Here is a 16,226-nt window from a genome sequence, read left to right on the forward strand (position 1 = left end):
GCTATGATGAATTGTGCTGCTATGAACATAGGGGTGCATATATCCTTTCTGATTCGTGTTTCTAGTTTCTTGGGATATATTCCTACAAGTGGGATCACTGGGTCAAATGGGAGTTCCATGGGTTATTTTTTAATTGATTTTAGGGGAGGGGTTAACAGAGAGAAACATTGATTGGCTGCCTCTTGTACACACCCTGACAAGGGATCAATCAAACCAGAAACCTGGGTATGTGCCCTGACCGGGAATCAAACCCACAACCTTTAGGTGTATAGGACAACCCTCCAACCAACGGGGCCACACCGGCCAGGGCTGTTTGAGTTTTTTCTGACCTGGAGTTACTGTTGACTTTTCGTTTCCTGGTGGTCCCCCAGAGCACCCCTGCACACACACCTGTGTCGGCCTCGTTTCTATTGATTGCCATGGAGTGCGCCTGCCTCACCCTTCATCCCATCTCATGCTGCAGGACGGGACACATTCCACAAGCTGTCAATCATTCCATTTTCTTCCCAGCCTGGTTCTATCTTTCCTAATATTCCCAGCAGGAATCACTCACGTGTGGTAGAAATAAAATGTCCGCAGCTTTGAAAAATGTCCATCAGGGATTTCAGCAAGGGGAACCTGGACAGTCAAAGGGAGAGTTTGCAAAATTGCTTCGGACATGAAACCCTTTAACCAAAGAAACCTCAGAGTGAGTCTCAGGAGCAGTTCTGGTGGGAGCCGGCAGCCAGGCCTGCCCATCGCCCACCTCCTTTGTTTTGTTCCAAGAAGCACTGTTTGTAAAATCATGCATCTATAGCGCAGTGTATCTTGGTATCATGAGTTGCCTCCTGAGGCTTGAAATGGGCCTTGCTGTTGATTGCTACCAGCATTATTGGTCTGGGATAAGGTAACATTACCTAGGTTTGTAGAGTTATACTTAGATTGAGGGTCTTGCAAATGATCTCAGTTAGGATAATTGACCCTCCCTGAGGGTTCTAAAATACAGTGTATTAATAGGAAAGTTGAGATATGGCAAGGCCAACGGGTTGAGGGATGGTTGGCACTGAGAAGATAGTTTGCGACCTACAGTTCCCCAGAGGAGGGGCATCCGTGCCACTCAGGGCCCCACGGAGAAGCACCAGGGTCAGGGGAGGAAGCAGATGAGGCAGCTGAGCAGGCTCGGGTTGGCTAGTTTGAAAGCTTTCAGAGTCTGGGGGACACAGCGGCTGCCTTTAGTTGTCTGGAAAGTGGGGGATTGGGGCAGGTGGGTGGTGGACCAGAGTGTGAGGGCCCTTTAAGGGAAGTGGTGGGGGCTTCCCATTGCTTGGTTTGCATTTGAAAGGCACATTCTTGGGAAAGTTAGTTACTGTCCCTAGGAATTGGCTAACCCTGGGAGGGGCAGTCCTTCCAAGGTTAGCCAGGCCCCAGATGTCAAAGCCTGAGAATGGAAAAAATAAAAAACATAGTTCATTAATTCACGGATTAAGCGTGAGTGACTGACGTCAGCACAAAGGCACTTCTTGTCTCACTTAACTTGTTGGAAGTAGCTGGTCCCAGGTTTGTTCATCAGCTCCAGGCATTAGGTCTACACAGAACCACATGGAAGGCAGGAAGTGTGAGAGTGATGGGAGGGTTCTTATCTGGGAGAAAAATATCCTGCCCAGACATTTTCTTTCATGTCTCCCTACCTAGCTGCAAGGGAGGCCGAGAGGCGAATATGTGTCTGAGAGAAATGGGTTTGCCATGACTGTCCATGATTCACCTGCTAGGACACCCACCAGGGGATGGTTAGTAGGAAGACAGGCCTGCAGTGTGGCCAGGCCCTGAGGGCTACACCCTGGGGTGGGCAGTGACTAACCTATAAATAAGGCTGACCTGAAGAAGTCTGGTGGACGTAGGTGCTCAGGCATGTATATACCAGTGACTTCACTACACAGATTTCAAATGCTTAATTCCGCCAGGGATTCCTTTTCCTATCCTCCTATAATGCAAGTTGATCCGGCTGAAAAGAAAGTCAAAGAGCTACTGAAAATATTCAGCAGTCACAGACTAGCAGGAAAATATTTCCGAGGCTAAATTTTTCAGTTTTTTTCTGAAGTAGCACTTCAAGAGATTTAATGGGAAATGGGACTTATTAATTGCCTCAAATACTGAAATATGTGCCTAGTTCTTTGTGATTATTAGGTAAGGAGATGGGTCAAGTCTTAGGAATGGGTGAAGAGAGAAAGGGAGAAAGGAGGGGAACTAATAGATACAGACAACTGTACCGTGTTACCAGAGGGTGGGGGTGGGGTAGTAAAAGGTAAAGGGGCCAGATATTTGGTTGAGGGGAGATGATGTGACTTTGGGTGGTGGGCACACAATGTGATCAAGAAACGCACACTTGAAACCTTATTAACTAGTGTCATCCCAATAAATTTAATAAAAACAAATAAATAAAAATGAAGTGGGGGGAAAGCAAAAAAGAAGGAAACATTTAGAAAAGAAAACAGAGAGAGAGAGCAGACACCAGGAAAAGTGGTGGTGGGGACAGATGAACGGACACCAGCAGGACTTGGTGAAGGACCAGCTGTGTGGGGTACGGAAAGGGAGGAAAGACTAAGGGATGATGTCTGGGATCTGGATTTGCGCAGGCAGGTGGATTTACTATAGAATATTCTCGACTTCTCTAACAGGTACTGCTCCTGTTAGAGCTGAAAATTTTGTAGTTCACGGGGTTCTTGATTCAAGGACCATATTTTCTCCCTAGGTGATCTTACCAAGTGTCACGGACTCAACAGTCACTCAAGCCAGAGTCCCTGAAACCCTCTCCATCCCACTTCCCCCACATCCACTCACCAAGTCCTGCTGGCTCCTCTTCCAGAACACTTGCATTGGATCCAGCATTGGCCACACCAGTCCAAGCACTTGTCGTCTCTTGCCTGACATAGCGGTTCTTAGCAGCCTTTCCACTCCCCACTCTGACCCCAACCCCTTCACAATCCATTCTCTACAACCTGAGTGTCTAAAATGGGAACCAGTTGATGCCACTCTCCTGCTTAAATCCCTCAAAGCATTCCCATTGTAGAATAAAATCCAGCTCCTTACCTTGGCTCTGGGACCCTGCGTCTTGGAGTTCAGCTCTTGCTCCCCTCCCCTCAGTCACACTGACCTGTTACTGAACATGCTCAGCTCATATCCTTAGGGCCTTTGCACTTGCTCTACCCTCCGCCTGGACTATCCTTACCCAGTATTTTAGGACAGCAACGCATTGTCCCATTCTTTCTGCTACCACCTAATGTGTTTGCTTCCTCCATCCCCCAATCACAGCACCCTATTTTATTGTCTGCATAGCACTTTTTATTCTCTGGAATCATTATGATCATTGATTTGCTCATGTGTCTGTTCCCCATCACTGATATGTGAGCTCCATGGGAGGAGGGATCTCGTCTCTCCATCATGACTATATTCTTTTTTTCTTTTTAATATATTTTTATTGATTTCAGAGAGGAAGGAAGAGGGAGAGAGAGAGATAAAAACATCAATGATGAGAGAGAATCATTGATCGGCTGCCTCCTGCACGCCCCACACTGGGGATCAAGGCCGCAACCCAGGCATGTGCCCTTGACTAGAATCGAACCTGGGACCCTTCAGTCCTCAGGCCAGTGATCTAACCACTGAGCCAAACCAGCTAGGGCACAACTATATACTTAATGCCTGGAACAAAGCCTGCCACAGGCCAGCCAATGCTAAAAATAAATTGTGTTATGAATGGATGGCCCATGAGTATTTTGGGCATGGAACATGCTTGACACACCAGCAAGCCAGCTTGGATCCTTGATGGCTCTGAACTTCAGCCCTGGACCTGACTATCCCAGGGTGAAACTCAGCTCTACTGCTTCCTAATGAAGCCTGGCCTTGGGGAATCAGTTGCCTCTTTATGCCTTGATTCCTTCATATGGAAAGCGGGATGGCAATAATGAATCCCTACCCAGAAGGGTGTTTGGGAATTCAGTGAGGTAATGCATGTAAATACCTAGCACAATGCATAACGTGAATAAATATAAAGAAATACCGCCTGCCGCTGTTACTCTGGCTTCACTGTTAGGCCAGAATGACCCCTGAGAACCACCGAGCACCAGCAGCAAGTCCGGGTGCATCTTGGGGGCAGGAACTACAGAAGAACTGCTTGGGCTTAGAATTAGTAGACAGAGGTGTTCAGAGATGGGGGACGTGGCGTTGTGTGTGTTTGGGGAATAGATATCAGAACTGACTTTTTGTCCGAGTCATCCTTTAAAATGTGTTGCTATGCCCAAGATAATTTTAGAGACAGCAGTCATTGCAGACAAGTCAGAGCGACTGCTTCTAAACCTCAGAGCATTCTGCCTTTCCTTCCCTTGATTCCAGCACTTGAGATCAGGGAAGAGTTTATTAAAGAGCCTCTCTTTGACCTGAAAATCCCTGGCCAGGATGAGGTTTGCTACATGGGGTTGTTTTACCTGGGCGCTAACACTCACCTGAGTACCAGGTGGCTCTCAGCCTCGATCCTTGTCGGTGGAGGAAATACTGTGGCAACTTTTCTAGATCTGTGGGCAGTGAAATCCTTCTAAGACTAAAATGAATTTTATTCATTTATTTTTATTTTTCAATTATAGTTGGTACTCAGTATTATTTTATATTAGTTTCAGGTGTGCAGCATAGCGGTTAGACATATATATAATTTACTAAGTGATTCCCCCCAATAAGTCCTGTCCCACTGGCACCATACACAGTTCTGACAATGTTATTGACTATATTCCCTAGGCTGGACTTGACCTCTCTGTGGCTGTTCTGTAACTACCAATTTGTCCTTCTTAATCAGTCACCTCTTTTACCCATCCCCCAACCTCTTGCACCCCTCTGTTTGTTCTCTATCTATGAGTAAGACTCAGTATCCTTATATGTGAAGTGGGTAGAGGTGAGCATCCTATGGGGAGAGAGGCAATAATACTTCAGTTGTAGGCAGTAATAGGTTCAGTGAGATCAGTATAGCGCCTGGCATCTACTGAGCCCTCAATTTTTTCTTTGTCTCAAGTCATTTCTTTAGAAAATGAAATAATGTGTAGTCTGTTGTGGGTTGCAGTCTACTGACTTCTATTCTACTGCCTTTGATTGCATATTGTCTCATTAATCCATCTCTTCCTCTTTTCTTTTTGTGGATTTCTTCCAATTTTTTTAATCTTTAAGCATCTACACAAATAAACTCTTCATTAATATCCACTGAGGCTTTACCCAGTGAGCCACCCACTCCTGCCCTTGGGATCCACGCACTCTTTCTTCTTAATGTCTCTGCTAGAGTGAAGTCTTCCTCACACGAGGCCCCCAGGCCACAGCACAGGCCCTGGTCTGTGAGAGTCACGCCATCAGTAGAGGACTGCAATGAATTTCGTCATCTTCATTCATTGAGCTATGTCGTCATTTAAAGAAAAAAGAACAAGGTAGCCCTGGCCAGTGTGGATCAGTTGGCTGGGCGTCGTCCCGTGTACTGAAAGGTCACTGGTTTGATTCCATCAGGGCACATGCCAGGGCTCCATCCCCAGTATGGGGCGTGCAGGAGGCAGTGATTGATGTTACATTCTCACATCCATGTTTCTCTTTCTCCCTCTTCCTTCCTCTCTCTCTCTAGAAATCAATAAAAATATTTTTTTAAAACCAGAACAAAGTAGCTATATATGTCATGATAGGAAATGACCTGAAATGATATTTAAAAAGGAAAGCAAGGCATAGGGTATATAGGAGGCTGACATTGGATAGCGAACAAGAAAAAGTTATTCTCCTTATTAAAATGCTAAGAATTAAAAGGCAGTTGAAGCAAGAATAACTTCTCATTTTGTGGTGCTTTGCACTCTTTGCCCCCTGAGAGGCTCTGGGAATCATTAGTGAGGGTGTGAAGTGACTAGAAATGATGAGGAAAGAATGTGGCCCCTGGCTCAGCAGTTTCCGGTGTGAATGTTGGAAGACAGGCACTCGGCTGTCCCTCCCTCCTCTCCCTCCAGGACTGATCCGCCAGTGGTCCTGGGGCTGTTCTTCTGCTGTTGTTGGTCTGCTTTAATCACCCTCGGGCACAGCGTCTGGTGACTCACTGACCGGACTGGTAGAGATATTTCTCCAAAAGATGTAACTCCCAGGCTATTAGCAGTTCCCTTTCATTTGTTACAGGCGAGATCCTCCCTTACCTTGCTCCTTGTCAGATTCTGAAGGATCGGAAGAGCTGTGGCCCTGCCCTAAAGGAGGGTCATGGGACTCTGGGTGCTCGCAAAAACCAGAATGGCCTTTGTGTGTGAGCTCACAGTGCCACGAGAGTGCTGTCTGACCCAGGGAGGAGCATCCTCACGGGGTGGTTGCTAGGATATTTTAGGAAATTGCAGATTGAAGACCTTGCCTTAGGCCAGGTTTCTCCGCCTCAGTACCCATTGTGTTGGGGGCTGGGTAATTCATTATTCTGGGAAACTCCCATGTGTTGTAGGATGCTCAGCAGCAGCCCTGGCCTCTACCCACTAGATGCCAGTAATGTAACCCACATTGTAACAACCAGAACAGTCTGCAGACATTGCCAGATGCCCCAGGGGGCACGAATCACCCCCATGAAGAACCGGTACCTTAAGCGCCATGTTCTCTCTGTGAGCTTAACAAGTATAGCTGCTCAATTCTTTTTCTTTAAACTGCTTCAGACATTTTTCTAAGATTTGCTTTAAATAACCCTTTTTAATAGGTGAGGCGGGAATAGATGCTCTCCTAAGATACTCGTTCCTGTGCCTTTAATTAAGTCGCTGGAAACTTGTACCTAATAGCTTTGTAGGACAGTCCGAAAGTGGTGCTTTAATTTGGATGTATTGTCACTGAGTTGCCTGGTCTAGTTTTTTGCTAGAAGAATGTTCCATTTTCTTTGAAATGATGGGGCAGTAGTTTATCCCTCGAGTGAAGGGCGTCTGGCTTCGGTGGAGTGGGCCTGTCTAAGGCAGGGAGAGGGGTATATTTTAGACCCGACGAAGGCCTGACCCACACAGGTGCCACGGCTCTCTCCACCTGAGTTACCTCAGGAACCACATGAACCTCCAGGTCACTCCGGGAGTTCAGCTCCCTCCCTAGGTCTCCCCTGGAGGTGCCACAGGGGGTGGAGGTCTCTTGGAGCTGTTCAAACCAGATTCCTAACTCTAGTGGATGGAGCCCCCCAAACCTATCTCCAAGCTGATCCCGCTCTCAAGCCATTGAGTTGTCTGTCTCAGGATTGGGGTTATTTTAATCCAACCATGTTCTTCTTTTTTTTAAAAAAAAAATACGTTTATTGGTTTTAAAGAGAGGGGAAGGGAGAGAGAGAGATAGAAACATCAATGGTAAAAGAGCATCATTGATCAGCTGCACGCCCCCAACTGGGGATCGAGCCTGCAACCCAGGCATGTGCCCTGACTGGGAATCGAACCGTGACCTGGTTCATAGGTAAACGCTCAACCACTCTGCCACACCAGCCATGCTGGACCATACTCTCCTTAAGCCCTCCAGCTGTCCCCAGATGCCCTTCGAGTGAAACCCAGTGCCTGCCTCTGGCTGACAGGCCCGCATGATCACACCTCTGCCCGCCTCCCACCGCTCTCCCTGTCACCTCTGCGCTCCAGCCCGTTGGCCTCCTGGGGGACCTGGGGCTGGACATGCCCTTTCCCTCCTCACAGCCTCTGCACGTTCACTCCCTTTATCTGGAATGTTCTTTTCCAGATCTTCTTGAGGCTTAGCTGACGAGCTCTCTTACTCCAGACCATCTTCAATGTCACCCCCTTCATCCAGCTCCATACCCCACGGCTGCCCACTTACCCATCCTCTCGCTTTCTCTTGCCCATAGTGCTTCCAGCCATTTGAAAGGATCTTCTCCATAGTTTCTGTATTTATTACTTGTCTGCCTGCACTAGAATGTACGTTCGGTCTCCTCTCACTCGGCACCGGTGCGGTGCCTGGGCAGGCACGCCTGTTACTGATCGGACATGAGTTAGAGCGGAGGCTCTCCGAGGAATACCGCAGGAGGCGCGGGACGGGATGCAGTTCGGTCTCTTTCCACCTGAAGGGCAGTCGGTGTCGCAGTGGGGACTGGAGGACCTGCTCGCAGCTCTGACCTCGCTGTCAGTGTGTGCTGGGTGGGTTAGGCTCAGGAGGAGAGGGCCTGGCAGTAGGAAGGAGGGCGTGGGTCATGCTGCACTCCTGTAGCAATATTCTTCTTCCTCCCCACCTCCCTCCTTCTTTGCCCCCCTTCCCGCACAACATAAAATTTACCATTTTAGCTATTTTAAAGTGTACAATTCAGTGATATTTAGTACATTCACAACTTTGTGCAACTACCCTCACCATCTAATTCCAGAACATTCTCCTCATCCCCAAGGAAACCCCATATTCATAAGCAATCATTCCCTCTTTCTCCTCCCACAGCCCCCGGCAACCGCTAATCTACTTTCTGTGTCTATGGATTTGTTTATTCCGGACACTTCTTATAATAGAATCGTACAGTCTGTGCTCTATGGTGTCTGGCTCCTTTCACTTCGCATGATGCTTTTAAGTTCATCCAGGTTGTAGCCTGTGTTAAGACTTCACTCCTTTTTATGGCTGAGTAATATTCCTTTGTTTATCCACTCACTCATGATCTTTGAGCTGTTCCCGCCTTTTGCCTGTTGTGGACAGTGCTGCTGTTCACATCCATGCACATGTTTTTGTCTGACCATTTGTTTTCAGTTATTTTCAGTGTCTGCCCAGGCGTGGAATTGCTGGGCCATACGACAGTTGTTTACCTAATTGAAATACTGCTGGACTTCTCCCCAGGGCTGCCCCGTGTGCATTTCCACCAGCAGCGCATTGGGCTCTAGTGTCTCCACGTGCTCCCGATACTCATTTTCTGATTTTCACAAATGTATATTAATACTCGTGTAGCCATCCTAGTGTGAGGTGGTATCTCAAGGTGGTGTCTTTGATTTGAATTTCCCTAATTACTAATGACGTTAAGAATCTTTTCATGTGCTGTTGACTATTCTATCTTATTTGGAATGTGCCTTTTTGTTGAAGCTTACATTCTTTGTATTGTAATGGTATGTGAAAACTTTTTTCTCTTTTTTTTAAATATATATATATATATATATATTTCAGAGAGGAAGGGAGAGGGAGATAGAAACCTATGAGAGAGAATCATCGATAGGCCGCCTCCTGCACGCCCCCTACTCGGGATTGAGCCCACAACCCAGGCATGTGCCCTCACCAGGAATTGAACAGTGACCTCAGTGGTCAATGCTCAACCACTGAGCAACACTGGCCGGACTTTTCTCTTCTTGACCATAATCTGCCTCATATATAAAATGTGGCTAATACACTTTTCAGGTGAGGAGTTGATTTTTGGAAATTAAAGCATTACTCCAATCTTTGTTAATATAATTTTGAAATTTTCTCTTTTTTTTCTTGCTGCTGTCCCACTTTCTGTTAAAATGCAGCATGTAAATTTTAGGCTTCTTTTCCAAATTGACAAATTTAATTCAGTTTTACTTTTCTGAATTTTGATATCTCTGAATCTGTCCCATCATTATTAAACCCTGTAAATGTTTAGGTTTTAAACATTTTAAAGTCATTTTGTTTTTTAGCTAATGTAATATCTAGGTGAGTATTTGACTTTTTGCTGTTTTAAGGAAAGCAGGCAACTGCGGAAAGTAGTTTTCATTGCAACCATTTTCTCCTTTCAGAAAAAATTGCCTCTGACGACACTGGCCCAGTGTTTGATGGAAGGGTCAGCTATCCTGGGAGATGACACACTTCTTGGGTAAGGTGACACCATGCGTGGGTTTGCCAAATCTAGGTAAGTCCCCATCCGTAGAAAGGGGACCAGCACTGCTTGGGGAAGCACTGAGGACGCCTTCAGACTGGCCACGGACTCCCTGCAGAGGAAGGAAAGGTCGCCAGTGAGAGGCAAAACCCCAGGCCCAGTTATATTTACTGCCTCTGCAGTGGGGCACCTCCCAGGCGGAGAATTAACATAAAACTGCTGACGGACAATTGAAATCCCTAGGGTTCCAGTAAATGCAGATATGAATCCTCTCAATGTCAGATGTCAGATACGTATGGGATTCCCAGAAGAGCAACTCTGGCTGGTCTTGAGCTTATAATAAAAACAGACTAAAAATAGAATGGACATGAGAGAGACTCCTCAGGCACAATGAGGAGGAGAAGCGGTGCCCTTAGGAACAAAAACAATAGGGCAGTCTGAAAGAAAATGTAAAATAATTATGTTTAAAATGAAATTGAAAAATTAAGTAAGGACACTGTTTGCTTTGGCAGCACATGTACTAACATTGGAACAATACATAGAAGATTAGCACGGCCCCCTGCGCAAGGATAAATTTTTGAAGTAATCATATTTTAAGGAAAATGTTGTAACTATGTATGGTGGAAAGTGTTAACCAGACCATTGTGGTGATCATTTTGCAGTATGCACAAACATTGAATCATTGTGCTGTACACCTGAAACTAATATAATGTTACTAGTGGCCTGGTGCACGAAATTCGTGCACGGGGGCGGGGGTGTCCCTCAGCCTGGCCTGCAACCTCTCTAATCTGGGACCCCTTGGGGGACATTCCTCAATCCAGGACCACTGGCTCCTAACCACTCACCTGCCTGCTGGCCTGATTGCCCCCAACTGCCCCCCCTTCCGGCTTGATCACCCCTAACTGCCCCCCCACTGGACTGATTGCCCCAACCAGCCCCCTGCTGGCCTGATCGCCCCCAACTGCCCACCCCTGCCGGCCTGCTTGCCCCCAACTGCCCCCCCCTCATCTGCCTGCTCATCCCCAACTGCCCCCCCTGCCAGCCTGCTCGCCCCCAACTGCCACCCCTCGCCGTCCTGCTCGCCCCCAACTGCCCCCCCTGCCAGCCTGCTCGCCCCCAACTGCCCCCCCCCCGCCAACCTGCTCGCCCCCATCTGCTCCCCCTTCCAGCCTGATCACCCCTAACTGCCCCCCCCACTGGACTGATTGCCCCCAACTAACCCCCCTGCTGGCCTGATCACCCCTAACTGCCCCACCACTGGACTAATTGCCCCCAACTAACCCCCCTACTGGCCTGATCGCCCCCAACTGCCCACCCCTGCTGGCCTCCTTGTCCCCAACTCCAGCCCCACTCCCCCCCCCCCCCCCCGCTGGCCTGCTTGCCCCTAACTGCCCCCCTAGCTGGCCTGCTCGTCCCCAACTCCAGCCCCACTCCCCCCCCCCCCGCTGGCCTGCTTGCCCCTAACTGCCCCCCTAGCTGGCCTGCTCGTCCCCAACTGCCACTCCCCGCCAGCCTACTTGCCCCCAACTGCCCCCCTCCATTGGCCTGCTTGCCCCCAACTGCCACCCCCCGCCGGCCTGCTTACCCCTAACTGCTACCTCCCGCTGGCCTGCTTGCCCCCAACTACCCCCCCTGCTGGCCTGATCGCCCCCAACTGCCCTCCCCTGCCGGCCTGATTGCCTCCAGCTGTCCTCCCCTGCTGGCCTGATCGCCTCCAACTGCCCTCCCCTGCCAGCCTGATCGCCCCTAACTGCCTCTGCCTCGGCCCCGCTGCCATGGCTTTATCCGGAAGGACGTCCGGAAGGTCTCCCGGTCTAGTTAGCATATTACCCTTTTATTAGTATAGATATGTCAATTATGCCTCCATTTAAAAATTAAGTAAGGACAAAATAATCCTTGACCAAAGAAACAAACAATATGAAAAAAATATGCAGAATCAAAGGAAAAAAACAATAGAACTTCTTAAAATTCAAATTATACTTACTATAATATAAAACCTTATTAATGATAAACAGAAAATTGCACTCAAATAAAAAATTGGTGAACTTTAAAACAGATCTGAAGTCACCATTTAGAATGAAGTATAAGAGAAAAGGATGTAGGCATTATTAAATGGAGAGGCATGAATGATAGAATACAAAACTATGTCTAGCAGTAGTTTCTAAGAAAATATGGAGAGGGAAAGTTTATGGTTAAATTTTTCTTTTCTAGATTTTAGATTTGATGAAAGACATAATCTTTAGATTTAAGAAGCACAAAAAGTCCTGATTAAGATCAACACAAAGAAATCTATCCTTGGGCACATTGTCATAAAACTGGAAATTATTAAAAAGAAAAAAAGCTTAATTTAAGCAGAGAAAAAGATAGTTACATATTAAAGAGTAATTAGACTGATAACAGACTATTTATTCATCAGCCAAAATAAATGCCAGGAAATAATGAAGGAAAATCTTCAAGTATTGAGCGAAAATATAGGAATGCAAGATTCTATGACAAACTAAATTATTATTCGAGAATAAAAGGATAATAACAATATTTTCAGCCAAAAATTTAGAGAATTTACTGCTTGTATATTCTCACTGAAAGAACTAGTTAAGTTCATGTGAAATAGATTATATCCAGAAGACAGGAATGAAATGCAAGTAGCAAGATAGCATTTGTAAAAAAAATAAAAATAAAAATAGTGAATATGGTGTGGGAATGAAAACAAGTCTTTTTTCCTCTATGTATTTTAGGTTTCTCTCCTGTGGCTCTGCAAATTAAATCGGCAAAGGACAGATTAATGAGAAAAGCATGCAAATTTTATTACTGTGTGCAGTGTGTATGTATAGGAGGACTCAGCCATTAGTAACTCAAAGGAGTGGCTAAAACGGGCTGATATAGCATCTCAACAAAAGAACAATAATTTTCAGAGAAGTGGCAAAACAAAGGAAAAGAAATTTGAGTTTCTAGGGCGACAGATTATGGGAAGGCAATGATATGGAGAAACTAGTGGAAAATAAGAGTCGTTAGTAAAGTTCGTTACTTCTTTGGGGCCTTCTCTAGGTGGTAAGAGCCCAGAGTTACCTTTGTCCTTCCTGGTAGTGTGGGCAGGAGAGACACCTCTACGAATTTATGTTCTGCTTTTAGGCAAGTGGGGAGCGGGGGGAGTAGTGTAGAGGCCTTATTTTGTATCTGAATCTTCTCAGTTGCCTTCAGCTCAAAATAATCCTTATGCCATTGTGGCATATTTCAGCACATTCTGCTACCCTTTTAGTGTAAGTAAATATTAATAAGCATTGAATTAATAGTAGAAACATAATAATGATTAATTTGATGGGAGTTGAAAGCAAAGTGACACTAAAATACTAGAAAATATTAACATGAAACATTAGAAAGGGGATTAGTGCTGCAGGTCCTTACATTGTTTGGAAGGAGAATAAAGGTAGTACATTTAAAGTAAATGCACAAGTTATAAAAGTTAGAGTAACCACGAAAAGAATTGAAATAGAATGTATAACTTCAAAATAGTAAAAGAATAAAAAGGGAAATAGAAAAAACATAGAAGGGACTAAAAGAGAAAAAAGTAAGCAAAAAAATAAGCATAATAAATAGAAAACAGAAAATGAAGGTAACAGTTATTACTGTATGTATTTGTAATCGTTAGGGATTAAATGGAAAAAAACTCAACTGTTCAAAATATAGAGACTGTCAGGTGGATAAATGAAATCATTATATGCTCTTTCTAAGAGTCACACCTAAATCATGACACACACGGTTGAGAGTAAGGGATGGAAGATACCCAGGTAAAGATGACAGACTGAACACACGCATCTACTTTTTTTTCTTCAAAATCTACTACAACAAAGAGATTCATTTTTACTTAAAAGGCATAAACCCAAAACAAGAGGAAAGACAAGAGAGAAGACAATAGCAACAAAATTTTATGAACTGTAAAACAAGATTGATTGGGAACTGACTTAACAAGTTCCCGAAATCTGACTCCCAAGGCAGGCTATCCAGAGAGCCAACCCCACTTACTCCTTGATATGCGGACACGGCTCAGGATTGGTGGCACCAGGCATGTCGGAACAGTGGGTCTCTGGGGGTAGGGAAGTGATTGAACTTATGAGTAAGGATTGAAAAGCTAATCAAGTACCGCTTGGGTTGCTCGAACCCAGCACTTACCTCACCTCTGGGAGACTCATCCCTTCACCCCCAATCCCAGCTGAATTGTGGAGCTTTCTTCTCTGGGTAAAACAGCTTCTCTAGACTGGGGACACCAGGTAAGGGTAGCAGTTATTTAAGAAGAGACTTAAGTGACCTCCTGCAGCTGGACACTGAGACTCCAGCTGTCTCTCCACTCATGCAGCCCTCAGGCCCCTACTCCCTAAGCATGAAATTGGAAGAGCCTTCTATGAGATGTCTCCAGCCCCACGGGAATGAACTGAAGACCAGAAGCCACTGAAGCTTCCAACGCGCGGCCCAGCTAGGTCACCCTGCAGACGAGCTCCCAGCTGTGAGCTTTGCTCACAGTTTCCAAGATGCTGGTCTCTACCCTTACATGCAGACAGGACTGAAGACCACCAGGCACTTGAAACTTATACACCGAAACAATCCTACCTAATAAAAGAGTAATATGCAAATTGACCGTACCTTTGCTACACCCACAAGCCACACCCACCAGCCAATCAGAGCGAGTATGCAAATAAACCCAACCAAGATGGCTATAGCCACAGAGAGCAAGGTTTCCCAGGCAACGGAGGAAGCCAAGCTTTCCGCCTGCCCTTACCTGCCTAAGCCTCCACTCAAGCTACAAAGTTTCAATTATAGAAGGTAAACAAATCCAAACAGAAATGGCGGCAGCCACGGAGCTGTAGAGAGCAGGCCAGGGTTGCCCCCGGGAATGGAGGAAGCCAAGCTTTCTACCTGCCCTGGCTGGCCTAGGCCTCCACTCCAGGCTACAAAGTTTCAATTATAGAAGGTGAATTAAACCCAACAGAAATGGCTGCCGGCCACGGAGTGAGCAGGAGGCTTGGCTCCGCTCCAGGCTACAAAGTTTCAATTGTAGAAGGTAAATAAATTCCAGATACCAGGGCCTCCGCTTGGGTCTCCAGGGGGCATAGCTGGCCTGCAAACCACCACAGGCACCTTGCTCAGGCTGCCCCACGCCCCAAGGGAACCCCCATCCTGATCCAGGACACCCTTCAGGGCAAACCAGCTGGCCCCCTCCCCTGCACCAGGCCTCTATCCTATCTAATAAAAGAGTAATATGCAGATTGACCATCACTCCAACACACAATATGGCTGCCCCCATGTGGTCAAAGATACTGCCCCCATGTGGACACAAGATGGCCACCACAAGATAGCCAGCAGGGGAGGGCAGTTGGGAGGCACCAGGCCTGCAAGGGAGGGCAGTTGAGAGGGATCAGGCCTGCAAGGGAGGGCAATTGGAGGCGATCAACCCTGCAGGGGAGGGCAGTTAGGGGTGACCAGGCCGGCAGAGGAGGGAAGTTGGGGGCAAACAGGCTGGCAGGGGAGCAGTTAGGCATCAATCAGGCTGGCAGCGGAGTCGTTAGGGGGTGATCAGGCTGGCAGGTAGAAGTGGTTAGGGGCAATCAGGAAGGCAGGCAGGCGAGCAGTTGGGAGCCAACAGTCCTGGATTGTGAGAGGGATGTCCGACTGCCCGTTTAGGATCGGGCCTAAATGGGCAGTTGGACATCCCTCAAAGGGTCCCAGATTGGAGAGGGTACAGGCTGGGCTGAGGGACACCCCCCCCCCTCCATGCACGAATTTTGTGCACTGGGCCTCTAGTTGGGGAAATAGTACAAGAGTGAAATCAGGAAAAAATAGATATTGCCTGGGGGAGGAGAAGATTTCAGGAAAATTATCACTTATATTTTCAAGTGAGAAGAGAAAATAAAGCCTCTATTAAACAGAAAATAGGATGTGAATAAAAATATTTATGGGAAAAGAACTCAAAGATTAATAGCAAGCTGATAGAAATGAAGAATATGACATTCTCAGTAGGTTTGGAAAATGAAGTTGAAGAAAAATTGAAAAGAGGGCAAGAAGATGATGACAGACAATAGAAAAGTTGGGAAAGTAGAGGACGTTTTAGGCTTCAATGACAGGAGTTGTGAGGGAAGGAGATAAAGGGATGGTGATGAAGATGATGATGATGATAAAATGATCTGAAAGAATGTTTCAGAACCAAAGGACATGTAAGGGCCTCTGAACTCCCAACACAGTAAAAAAATTAAACCTGCACCAGGGCTTCCACTCACTAGTGAACACTAGTGACAAATAAGAGATTCTGCAAATCTAGAGAGAGAAAATTGTCACATCAGAGGGTCAAAAATTTGAATGTGCCCAGCCTTGCCAGAGCAACAATGGGAGCTGGAAGGTGATTGAGCGATGCCTTCAGCAGCCTGAAGGGCTAAGCCCGGTCCGCCCAGCGGTCAGT

At 46.5% G+C, this 16,226-nt stretch overlaps 1 protein-coding gene across 5 annotated transcripts in view; it reads left to right on the top strand.

Moving 5' to 3' along the window:
- ARHGAP44 (Rho GTPase activating protein 44) overlaps nt 1-16,226 on the top strand; it is a 192,846-nt gene that overhangs the window by 98,164 nt on the left and 78,456 nt on the right. For all 5 annotated transcript variants that reach the window (XM_079796948.1, XM_079796952.1, XM_079796949.1 and 2 more), the window contains exon 4: nt 9,702-9,778. In XM_079796948.1, coding sequence (XP_079653074.1) covers nt 9,702-9,778 — 77 coding nt within the window. The remainder of the gene's footprint in view (nt 1-9,701; nt 9,779-16,226) is intronic.

Source organism: Cnephaeus nilssonii (assembly GCF_951640355.1).
Source record: "Cnephaeus nilssonii genome assembly, chromosome: 19".
Classification (NCBI taxonomy): Eukaryota; Metazoa; Chordata; class Mammalia; order Chiroptera; family Vespertilionidae; genus Cnephaeus; species Cnephaeus nilssonii.